Below are 13,150 nucleotides of genomic sequence, written 5' to 3' on the forward strand. Positions count from 1 at the left end.
GGTATAATAATGCCCATTCTCTTCTGAGTTTCAATATCATATTTTAATGCTTAAAGACAAAACCAAGAGACACAAAGAGGAAAACAATCAGACATACACACTGTCTCACAAAAATACACAGATTTTATGATTACGACTGTTGTCGTAAACAATAAACAAAGTCCTAAAAAATTAGAACTATAAATACTACTGTCCCGGTTTGAAGTAAAACCGAACCAATTTTCTGTTCTGTAACTTTACATCCTAGCTAGGCCTCCTCTAACTCTCTGAAATTAACGGCATATTGTGGAGAAAACTGCTGGTTCTCAGAATGGTAAGACCAATGTCTGTGCTCCATGCCAAGGAATGGTATGCAGGGAGGCCCTTGCTTATACTTACTGCTATAACAACCAAGGTCAGCCAATTTCATTATTTGCCCCCTTAGAGGGTCGGAAACGGAAAAAACGTAGAGGGGTCACATCGGTGGGGAGGAGTGGACAGGACAGGTGATCCAAACCTGACCAACTTGGGTATTCCATCCCATCTGCCCCACGCTCAGTATAAAAGCTGAGGGATCAAAGGGTCAGCCCCCTTCCTGCGATGGCCGACGTCCAGAGAGGACTCTGTCTGTTCACCTGCCTTTGATTCTGATCCGTGTGTTCCTGACTCCAGAGCCAGAATCCAGTTCCTATCCGTCGCTGAGTCCGGTCTGTGACTTCCCCAGTGCCTGCTGGTGATGTGACTGTCATCCTGGGAGCTTGATATGGTTTTGTATATCTCGTCTCTATTTCATTATTTTCTTTTTTTTTTGTTTTGTTTTGTTTTAATATTAATTCTTCATTAAAGTAGTTTAGTTAATTCTAAACTTCTAAATCTCCTTATCTCTTTCTCTCCTCTCTCTCTTTTGAGGGGGCGGGAGAGAGGGGGGAAGGGCCATCTGTCGGTCCGGTTTCAGTAAATTTGGCCGAAACCACAACAACTACCCACATATAATTTGTTGTCATTGTTTGATATGGTTAATATGGCTAACCCAGATGAATGAAACCTGGCACTGGTGTTTTAGTCAAATTCTTAATTCCATCCTCTATGCAATTCAGGTGATATGTTATCAAAATAACTTTGCAATGCGGTACAGGTTAATTCAAGTAGATGCACTACTGACATTTAAATAATGTTACAGTGAATTTGTTACTCAGGTGAGTGTCAGACAGGGATTTCAAAATTCTGGGTTTAATTCTCTTCCCTGTGACACTTTGTATCACCTTCGTGCCCATCGGAACAAGGATATGTTCCCATCTCACCAGAATGCTTTGAGGATGAGTAGATATGGGATAACCTACATATTCAGATGCCACAGACAAGACTAATTTTCAGAAAAACTGCACTGCTAAATAGCTGCCATCTCAGAAATGGTTGATTCTAGTGGACGGTTTCAAAGCAGCAGCAGCACTTTAGTAGTCTTTGGAAAAGGAGGAACAGTACAAATACAACATCTTAATAAGCCATGTTTGTTTCTGCCTTATACATTGCTAAAACTAAGACACAAAATAAGGCAGCTCTTGCTCCAAGCTTGAAAATTAAAATATCAACCATCTTGGTATATGCTGAAATTGGTAATCACAAACAGAGAACAAATACTGTCAGTAACTTCAAAAGAAAAACAAGGAGCATGTGCAGAATTAACATCCCACTTACATGCATTGCGAAAGCACAAAAAAAAATAATCAGTAAACATTCTAGAGGGTACATATGAAACAACAGTATCTTATCTATGGGAGGGTTACAGCATACTCTCTTGTAATTAAAACTCTGTCTTTCATTGTATTCACATTGTCTAACACAACAAGACCCCAGTCATACTCTGAAGTACTATTGCCATTTAAACCAAAAACTTATTTGGAATAGTAGTAATACCAAAAACTTTCTGCATATCTGTACTGTAAATTCACATTTTTTCATATTATAAATATGCTAAAATAAGGAAAGCAAGACACAAAGGCAAAAATAAGTAATGGATATGCTATACTTAGATCCTAAAAGCCAATCCTGTATGCAAAAAAAACCAAAAAATACCCACCACAAACCAACCAACCAACAAAAAAAAAAAAAAAAACCAAAAAACCAACCCCGTCATAAAACACAAAACCCAAGAAAACATATATTCCAAAGTCTTACACAGAAAAACCAAGCCCAATTTAACAAACTATTTAAAGGTATACTGTAGCATTGCTGGACTCACAGGTTAACTAAACCAGTGCAAATTAAAGGAAAAAAAAAAAACCACAAACAAACCAAAAACAAACAACAAAACCAAACAGTTAAGTACAACCACATTTATTAAGTTAGAAGTAGCAGGATTACTTTTCCCCAGAGAGGCCACAGACCTCACAATAGAGTGCACAGATGCAATAAAATCCGAACAGGCTCAACTTACTCTTGTAAAACAACAGTACTTCTATCAATGCTTATTTCAGGACAATTATTACTTTGATAAAACTACTCTGATAAAATGCTAAGAATGTTAAAGTTCTGCTATAAATGGAAGGCAACAACAATTCCTGAACATATCAGAGACTCCTAAACCACTATGAACAATAATGAAAATTAGGAATCTAACACTACGGAAATAAAATAACTTTAAAAATATATATTAGTTGTCAACCTCTGACCACGGATGAACCTTTGAAGAATCACATACCACTTTCAGAGGTTTATGAAGAGGTAATAAAGAAAATTATATAGAGATGACTGAGTATGTATGTGATTACTATGAATCACTTTGAGAACAAGTTCTTTCCATTTCTTATGGACTCAACTCTACATAGATTTTTTTTATTTTTTAGATGTCTACAAATTGAAAAAGGCTGAAAAAAACCTCAAAGACTGATGTAACAAACTGCACCACAGGGAACCATCTGAAAGACTAGGACATAAAGCACACTCTGCATTGCACACATGTTGAACACTGGTGTATAAAGAACATCTAAGAATCTGTTACACTAGTGAACATATTGCCTCTGAAAACATGTAACAAAATCACCGATGTCAGCGTTAAAATATAACTCAGCCAGTGCTAAAAGACTAATGAACAATTTTACATTAGGAAGACAGCACCATCTTTCTCTAATACTAATTTTATGACTCAAAAATGAAACATGTTTCTGTTTCTAATGATTCAGTGTCATGGTGAACCAACAGTGAAAAAAAGCCTCCTTGTTCTAACCAATTACATTAGAAATTATCAATTATACCCCACAAAAATTACACCTGTGCAAAAAAAGCTCATTGTTTGCCACAGTACCAGCAGCAGAAACATCACCATGTGGCAGACTAGCTCTAAACACAGACTTTTTCAGCTGCAGGTCATACCTTTGTCTACAAAGACATGCATCTGCTAAAAATCTTAACCCTAAGAAGCAACCCCTGGCCTCCAAGCAAATAGAGCCAACTGGCCCAGACTCCGCTGCTTAGGGCTAGACCTCAGTGCCTGTGTCCACACGGTATGACTGGAGCACCACATAGCATGCTGAAACCTCAAAACACACATCTTTTTGATGAGCTCATGTTTGGTTTCAGTTGAAAGGTCCCAAACTCCGCAAATGCTATGCTAGACTAATGCTTTCATAGCTTGGTGCCAAAAATGTATGTTAGGTCTCCTCAAAGAGTGCAAGGCTTACTGAAACAGGAAATGGAAGCCTACGTAGTGCAAAAGAGTGTATCTTGATGTGCTCTTATTGATCAAGCCTGTAAATAACAGTGCTTATTAGGAACTCCTTGAGAACCATATACAAGTTAACTCTCTCATGATGTCAGCTGATAGGCGCTAAAAGCAAGCCCGGAAATGAACATAAGTAACACAGTGTGGATGATCAGAAGATTCCAGAGCAAACCAAACACCATGTCATGTGACAAAGTAGACGTATCAAGCCTCTGAGTATTATCTAGACCAATTCTACCAGACATCTTTTAGATTTAAGACCATCTTTCATCTTACATGGATGATTTTCTGCAACCAAATGATTTTAGGACAAATCAATAATTGCAAAGAATTAAAGAGCAAATACTTACCAATAAGACTTAGCTGAGCCAACCACAAAGTAATAATTAAGAACAGCAACGATATGATGAGAGCCCTTTCCACCAGAAGAAACCATGATCCTAGAGAATAAGCAAAGAAAAATGGTAGGAAGAAAACAAGAACTGAGGTTATTAGCTTTATATTTATTGCTCATTTTAGGCTATGACCTAGATTGCTCAATACTCAATGTAACAGTTAGCATTAAGAGTTATAATAAGCTAAGAAAGCTATGACTTCTACCTATGTATTTTTCACTCTCATCTTGTGTGTGACAATCTATTTTTTCAGTATTTCTAGTTACCCTAACATTTTCCAGACTGGAGGTCTTAACCTCCACTGCAGCAGAGGATGTTTATGTTATTGTATGGCAGTACAAGCTAATTAGCTTGTCGAACTACAAACAGCACAGTAGATCAGAAAAAACGGTGCATTTAGGCTAAGCAGGGAAGCTGGGCAAGATATGAGAAGTCCAGTTTGATGGTTTCCCAGCTATTCTATTCTACCTCCAGCTGCTGTAATTCCTGAAGCAATCCAGACGTGTGGTAAGGCATACAGGAGCTAACCTAAATGAGAAGGAAACACTGCTTTGTTATTTTTAGAAGTCACACACTTTCCTTTAGGTCTTGCCACCATCATCCATTTAGCCTCTCTTCCCCTGCATCTTGGATACCCTTAGGCTGTTCAGTCACTCGTGCTGGAACACCGTGTAAGCCATCTTCCAACCTAAAATTCTGAAAACATCTCCACTGAACTAGAAAATGCAGTTGATTCTTGCATCTCTGCTCATAACTTCATTTAGACTCACTCAGTGGAGTCTAAAGTCTCAATTTCTTACATTATACTTGCCACCATTCCTCTGCCTGCACATTTCCTTCCAAAGAAACTTCTAATCTTCATTTAGATGCACACTCCTTACACTTACTCTCCATATTTAAAAGCTGTACCTTCAGCTCCAGAAACATGGAATGAAGTATCAATACATCACAACTTTCAATGCTAAGTAAACACCTTGAGGACAGTTTTAAATTTACAAATTTCCCTCTTCCCCCATCCCCGCCCCGCCCCCACCCCCACAAGTCACAGAAGAAGAAACAGTGGTTAGACCATAAATACAAGGCAATCGCAAAACATAATAAAGGAATATCTGCCAACTTCCTTAGCAGTAAAACAAGCCTAATTTAATGAATTGTTTAAAGGAAGGTTTTTTGCTTCCTTTGCATTTTCAAAAAAGCAACTAATATTGAACAGTAATTTGAATGCACAGTTGCCATTCTCTAGATTAGCCAAATCTTACAGGCAAATCCCAGCAATGGTAACTAAGCATTATGAACGAATTGGAAGTATCTGCAAGCAGAGACTGAAAAGCAGCTTCACTTCCTTTGTAGCATTTCTAGATGACACTACCAGGTATTACAAATAGAAAAAAAGCAGCCATGAAGCCTAGTATCTGCTAGGACTTCAGCATGCAACACGGAACCACGTACGGTCCAGTCTCTGAGTCTAAAAGCACTTACTGTATGGAAATGCCTGCAATACTGCTCGTACATGCAGCATGCAAGTAAGAGAAACAGCTGAACACATTTCCTTAGTAATACATTGCACTTACTCTGTTGCTTCATAGCAATAAGGTAAACTCCTGCAAAAAGTATTATTTTGAGAGCCAATGTAAGTCAGTTCCAAACTAAGAAGAGAGACTTCCAGACATGCAGGGGAGGAAAGAGAAAGAAAAGAAGAGGGAAAAGGGAAAGGAAACAGGTGAAAGAGAGAGGAAGAGAAGAGGTGAGGAGGCAAATACAAGAAAACAGAGGAGCAAGAGAAGGGAGAGAAGAGGAAAAGGGAAAAAGAGGAAAAGAAGAGAAAAAGAGGAAATTTACAACCACTCTCCTCTGATCAGGAAAGAGTGTGCCCAAAGGCAAGGGTACTAGCATCTAAGTCTTGCTCACTCTGATACCCACTTCCTATGTGAATCCAGGAATTCTGTAAAGTGAGATGGAGAACAGTTGGCTCTTCTAAGACTATCTCTGTATAAGTACCAATTTGAACATATTAATAGTGACAGCATGAATTGATTGCTCAGAAATGACAGAGTGAAGACTGGTACAAGATTTCCATTATTCACTAACCCTTTTCAAAACTCACTTGCTACACTTTCTCCTATTAGGTTATTATTTCAAGAGTCTCTCTAGAACACTGAGGAGCAAATAACAAAAAATTTTGTAGAAGAATATAAAGAGAGAACAAGCGACTGTTTTACTTTCATCTAAACACTCAAGTATAACACTAAGTTTTACGTTTTCTGGCATATACTCTCAAACTAATGTGACCTCGCAACTATAAATTCTTCACCAACCACATTTTTCCTTTGGTGTTGGGGGGGTACTTTCCTCGCCGCAACTGTCAACTAGAAAATGAAATTAGAAAAATTACATCAGTTTCCTGCTTTGTAGTCTTTATACAGCTTTCAAAATTCTAAACACAGAGAAAGTAAAAATAAAACAATAAAACTTGCAAATAGGACTTGATTGTACTACATCCTCAAGCCTTGTTTCCTCTTCCAGAGCTTAACAGTGAATGGCAAAAACAGTCCCAAAAGGCTGAGTAATGAAGAAGCTACAAGAGAAGGAAGGAAACTGCCTATACACCTTTGCCCCTGTTTTTGCAGTGTTCTAAGAACCAAGTGATTTTGCAGCTTCCTCACTCTTTCAGTGGCTGTGCCCCTCTCAATCCATTTCAGGATCACATTGGTTTTGCAGTGTATATGGTTAACTCAATAATTAGATCCAACTGTGAATTACACTGATGTTTGCAGCAGAACACAAGTAACGTGTCTGAGCTTCATAAATATTTTAATGACAAATGCAAAAACTAGTAGCAAAAACGTCCTAGGACAATTCTAGAGCACATGGGTAAGATTCCATGTGCTACGCACATGTAACATATTCAGTGCTTCTGAGAAGCTTTCCAGAAGCGAGAAGCACGTCTCCTGTGCAGAATAGAGAAACAATACGCACATATGTTCAGTGAAACTGTCAGTTCTGCAGAATACTAGACAGACTGCACATGTACAGCAGATCCCATTATTCAATAGCTGAGGCACCAGAGCACATAGGTTGCATCTGACAGAGTAAGGTAAAATGGCTCACTAAATCAGAAAGTCACCACTTAGTCACCATTATTTTAAACATTGTTTTCTGAAGACAATGTTTAATGTTAGACAACCGTAACAAGTTACCATCTAGTAGTAGCATTTTGAACCTCACTGGAAAACCACATACCTTCGAATCAAGTTTTATAGCTCTTATACAGAATTTCTATTAGTTCCATCTCTGATTTTTCAGCATAGCTGAAGACTGTAAGATGCAATGCTTCAAAGAAAAGATCTCTGCAGCCACCGTGATGGACGGATACATCTCAGTATTACAAAGATATTAGGAGTATCTTTCAGTATGTAATGTAGTAACACGAGCATGCTGAAAATATCACCAACTATATAATCTAAAAGATGTTGGAAAACATCTATTTTACTACATTAGACAAGTGATCTTCAGCCATTATTATAGAGTGAAAAAATGTGTTCAGATCTTTCCCACAGAAGCACTCCCCTATAACTTAATCCAAAATAACTCACATGAGCATTCAAGTTAGAAGGCTTGGGTGCTATGTTTTTTGTAATACATTGCCATATTCATTATTTTTCTCTTTCCCGTAAGATTTTGCTTGTTTTCTCTCCCAACAGGTTCCATAACAGTGGCAGGCAACTTACCCGCGTATTTTTTAAGTTCAAGTCTTGTTTCTCCTTCTCTGTTTGATTCTGTTACTTCACAACTGTAATTTCCAACTTCTGCTTCCGCACTGTTGAGCCTAAGAGAGGCAATACCCTTGGGTAAATCAGCCTCAGATAATAAGTTAGCCGACGGAACCGTTGGATCTCTGAAAAACTCCTTTCTGGCTCCATCGAACGAGAAAATTATTTTTCCTTGTCTTTTCCACGTAACAAACATGATATTTACATTGTTCTCATTTAGATTAATCACGTAGCAAGGTAAAATGACAGTTTTATTACAGTCAGTTTTTTTAACAACATCTGTCGCATTAAACAACAACTGGGCAGAACCTATAAAGAAAAATGAAAATTGACACATTCAGAATTATTTCTTAATGTACAAGAGAAGAAAGAAAAAAGAACTACAACATGTCACTTGGGAAAACAAAACACTCCCCTGCAAAACCACAAAGAGAACCATGCTTTAAGGGAGTAATACAAGAAAAAAAAAAACCAAACCATTATTGTAATTCTAACACAGCAACTCTATGCAGACAGCCACTCTCGCATCCATTTAATGTATAGATACCATAACCTATAATAAATAAATAAAAAAAAAAAAGTAATAAAACTTTGGGCTGCCACTTACTTGGACATTCCCTCTAAAATGCCATATACAGAAATACTGCATTAAGGCCTGCTTTCTGTAAAGCATACACATAACATTAACCACAGGTTGTGCCACTGATGTTCAAATTTTTGCTGCTGATCACACAGGTATCTAAAAACGGAGGACCAGGCATCAGCTCCACACAAACATCCTTTATAGTTTGTTAAGGACACAGGGAAAAAATTCTACTTGTACACTTCTGAGAGAAGGCAGGCAAGACAGCTTAGTCGATAAAGGTTGATTATTCATTCCTTCCTATCTCTGAAGGTGGAGCCAAACACCCATAGGTTTAGATTGTTTCTTGCAAATTCTCTCTTTTCCTTTCTGATGGAGGAGGTGCACACACAATACCATATATTAAGTAAGATTATTACTTACTTAGTCTGAGTGCATACACAATAGAATTGAAAATGGAAAATTTTTAAGAACAAGTGTCCTGTATTATAAATCGTTGTGGTTAATGCTACTAACAATGAAATTCAATGCAGGTAATGAAAAATCACGATCACACAGAATTGTTATCACTGCTAGTTTTTATCATTTCTCTCCCACACTGCAGCACAGTTCTAAAACAGTAGTACTGACTGAACACTGCTTCAGGAAAGACCTAAATCCTATGCCAAGATTTTATCCGAAATGAAGACCCATTAATCAGTTCTTGAGAATACCAGAAATTATAACATCAGTATTTAAATTACACCAGGAACCAGAAGAAAGAGGTTAATTAAACTAACTTGACTGCAAAGTATGAAGGCTTTGAATCCTCTGTTTTCTATATTTTTCCTCGTTTATGTGAAATTGTAACTTAGTTTAATAGCTGTCCTAAAAGTCATTGTGCTCCAGAGTCCCTATGGTATTAGTAATTCAAAATGCTTGACTATATTCACCTGACAAAAACAAATATGGGAAAAGATACATACTGTAAAACAGGACCACAACCCCTAATACTGTAAGCACACAGACTTAAAAAGTGGAGTAGCTCCAGTGACTTCAGAGGAACTACTGATATTCACATGTCTAAACCAGCTCAGAATTTAGATATGTATTCAATGACTGAATTCAATCAGGGCAAAGGAAAGAGAAACACACACACCCCAAAAAAAAGAAAAAAAAAATAATCAAAAAATCAATAAAAGTTGTGTCGCTATTTGCAATAGCTCAATTTTTTCAAAGCAACAGTCTTAGATCAAATTTAAAAAGCACTGATCCTTGAAACATTGATTTAATATTCTCACACAAGTCACTGGATTACTACTGAGTATCAAAAGCTTATAATAAACTGACAAAATGCATTATGCATGACAGCCCTTAACTACAAAGAAAGAATTATTCTCTGGTTTACTCACTGTGTTGCATTTTTTAAACTGTACTTCAAAAAGTAAAAATAACAAAAGCAGAACAAAGGGAAACTGCACCCAAACTATGCACTAATGAAAAAAAAAAAAGCAAGCAATTCAAAACTGTAGTGCTTCAGTGGTTATTCCTGAAATAAATTTCACATGTTTTATTTTAACACTACCTCATGATAAAAGGTTTCGGAGTGTGGGGTTTTTGGGTTTTAGGTTGGTTTAGTTCGGTTTGTTGATTTGTTTTTTTTTTTCCTTTAGAGCTAGCACATCTACACTCTGTAGGAAGAATTTATTCTCCACGGGCCCCATCACTGAGAAAGGTGATTAGTTCAACTACAGGAAGCAACTATACTTCAAATATTTACCAAAGTAAATTAAAATATATATGTATCTTGAAGGAATTAAAACAATTTGATCATGATTTTCTCACTAATATTAGCACAGAATGGCAGGGAGCCGTAAATTACTGATTCCACGGGTTTGCTGTGATGCAGCCTACAAGAGCTGGCATATTTTGCCTTTTTGCCTGAAGCCAATTAAGAAGTACTCATGAACTGCTCCACCAGCAGAGCGCTGGGGAAATAAGGAGCAGGCTGCAGACAGGCACCAGCAGAAGCACACAGAAAAATATTTGTAGGTTTTGGCCTCTGCAAATCTGACTGCTTTTTAGTAGAAGGGGTTGCGTAGCTGCTATCCCACTAAAGGGAACCTCACTGCTTACGACAGATGACACTGTGGACTTCTTGTGGGACGAGGAAGTCATCAGAGCCCCTCAGCAATAGCCCTCAAATCCTCCAGGCAGTGGACTGCTAGGCGGGCTCCTAGCCTCAAACTTTCTCATGGATTACTGGCTTAGAGGTGTCACATAAAGGCGACAATTTCAGAGCCTTACACTAAGGCGTTCGGGGGGACCCGCTTCTAAAGAATATGCAGTTGTGAAGCTGCCACGGAAAGCTTGCTTCGAGTGGAATATGCAGTGCAAATTCGGGAATACTGCACATTATGTCAAAATTGGCTAAGCTTGGTAGCTGCACCTGGTGGACACCTGCATTTCTCACTGACTACAAAACACGCCTGGGGGCTCAGCATTTAAGCTAGTCTACTGCTAACTGGGGAACCCAGACGTGAATTTAGATACCAGCTTTAAACACGCAGCTTGAGATGTGCCGCTCACCGACAGAAGAGCATTTGCACCTCAGTGAAAAGCGGTGTAATTTTTTTAACTCTCCCTCCCCCCACCGAGTTTCTTCTTGAGGCACAGAAAAATAAGAAGTTAGATTGCGAGATGTCATTTGCACACCAATGACGCCCAAACTTCTTTCAAGATCAAGAAATGCCGTCAACCCCACAGGGGACGACCAGTCTGACCGTCGCTATTTCTCCAAGAAGGGACATCATTAAGCTGCCCTAACGCTACGAGGCACGGGAAGACGAAGAGCTTTGGGCTGGTCACGGCGTCCCTCTTCTCCCACGCGGCTTCTGCTAGAAGCCAGCCACCCCCAGACCCGGGGAGGATGAGGGAGGCGGAGGGATAGAAGAACATCCCCGAACCATCCTCCCCCCCGGCAGCGGATGGCGACCTACAGCTCGGCAGACCGCAGCCCCACACACGCCTGCTGCCACCCTCGCCGCCCGGCGGTCACCAGCCGCGACCGGGAGCTCCAGGCAGAGGCGATGGCAGCTTCCACGGCGAGGGGAGGCGGCTTCGTTAGCCCCGCGGGACCGGTCGCCTCGCGTCCCGATCCACCCTCCCCCCCCCCCGCCGCCTCGGCGACACCCGCCCCTCCCTTTCCCGCCCGCCCAACGGCCGCGGGGGCCGGGGGAGGCGGCTCTGCCCTCTTTTCCTCGCACCCCCCCGGGGCTGGCGAGGCGCCTGCATCGGGACGCTGCTGGAGGCGGGGGTGGCTGGAAAGGTGTCTCGGGCCCGGCTGCCGAGGCCCTAAGCCACAGGGGTCGGGAGGAAAGAGGGAGGAAGGGAGGGAGAGAGGGAGGAAGGAAGGAGGGCGGCGAGAACTCACCGGCGCCCACGGCGCTGAGCAGCACCCAAGCGGTCAGCTGCCACATGGCGGAGCGGCGGCGGGGAGCGCAGCCAGGCAGCCCGACGGCCTCCGGAGCTAGGCGCCGCAACGGGCGGCGGGCGGCTCCGCGCAGGGGGCGGGGCGACCGGTGGCGGTGGGGGGGGTGGGGACGGGGAGAGGAGGGAAGGAGGGGGCGCCCTCCCGCCGTTGATTGGCTGCAGACGCTGGCGCGGGGGCGGGCGCCGCGCGCCTCTGCTGTCCGCCCTCGGCCGGTGGTGAGGGAGGCAACCGGCCGTTAACGGTAGCAGGGGCGGCCCCGCGGGGGGGGGAGAGGGCCCGCTTCCTTCCCTCTCCGCGGGAAACCGAAACAGCCCGCGGGAATAGCTCCGACAAAGCCCAGTTTTTGCCTTTTTTTTTTTTAAAGTAATTATCGGGACGTATTTGCCTTGACCGCTTGGGCTCTGGGGTCGCGACGTGTTTTGTTGCCCTTGGGCGGAGAGAGCTCTGTTTTGAGTAACGGCGGAATAAGATGGCTGACTGGCGTGGCCGAGGCTGAGAGGGGGAAGGTGCCGAGTCTAAGGCGAGGGGAAGCGTTGAGGGGGCGACTCCCCCGATCGCTTCAGTGATGTTGAACGCAAACACCCCCTTTGCCGGGGGGGAAGCTTCCCCTCACGCCAGCAACGTTTAACCCCTTCTTCGCCTCCGTCCTGGGGGGAGGAGCGGAGAGGAGGGAGGGCGGGGACCTCCGGTTTCAGTCTCCCTTTCCCGTTAGTCACCTGACACTGAACGTGTAAACAAGCCGGGGGAGGAGAGCACTGCTGTTAAAAGCCCGGCGGAAAAGGTGTCCTTGGCCAGTGGCGTGGTTACTTGTGGCTGGAGCGGGGCTGCGGCTCTGGCCCGCCGAGGGAAGGGCTGTGAGGGGGGAAACCAGTCCCCCCTTCTTCCCGCCCCCGCCCCCCCCTCCAGCTAGCTTCACAGCGATGGGCCAGCTCGGTGAGTTCTCAGACTTGATGCGCTCTACATACGGCTGAAATAGAAAGTTTTTAAAGGCAGCACAAAACGCAGAAGAACTTGTAAATGATCTCTTGTTGCCCTTCACTTAAAAGCGAGGATAAATGCTCTCTTTACCTCCTTCCTACGTCTGCAGTAATACACGTTTGACTATGTTAGCAATTCTTCAACAAATCTTCGTTTTTTTTTTCTTCCAGAAGTAGCCCTCTTTAGGACTTCTTTTTTTTTTTTTTTAATAGTAGAATTGTCTCAAATTTTTGGATCTATTAAGTACTTGCACCC

At 41.9% G+C, this 13,150-nt stretch overlaps 1 protein-coding gene across 1 annotated transcript in view; it reads right to left on the reverse strand.

Annotated features, from left to right (window-relative positions):
* Positions 1–11,903, reverse strand: part of CD47 (CD47 molecule) — a 21,756-nt gene extending 9,853 nt beyond the window's left edge. Inside the window, exons 1-5 of the mRNA XM_074165624.1 lie at positions 11,858–11,903; positions 7,821–8,171; positions 6,408–6,458; positions 4,048–4,137; positions 5–49 (exon numbers count right to left, since the gene is read on the reverse strand). Coding sequence (XP_074021725.1) covers positions 5–49; positions 4,048–4,137; positions 6,408–6,458; positions 7,821–8,171; positions 11,858–11,903 — 583 coding nt within the window. The remainder of the gene's footprint in view (positions 1–4; positions 50–4,047; positions 4,138–6,407; positions 6,459–7,820; positions 8,172–11,857) is intronic.
* Positions 11,904–13,150: the final 1,247 nt, after the last annotated feature.

This window comes from Numenius arquata, chromosome 1 (assembly GCF_964106895.1).
Source record: "Numenius arquata chromosome 1, bNumArq3.hap1.1, whole genome shotgun sequence".
Classification (NCBI taxonomy): Eukaryota; Metazoa; Chordata; class Aves; order Charadriiformes; family Scolopacidae; genus Numenius; species Numenius arquata.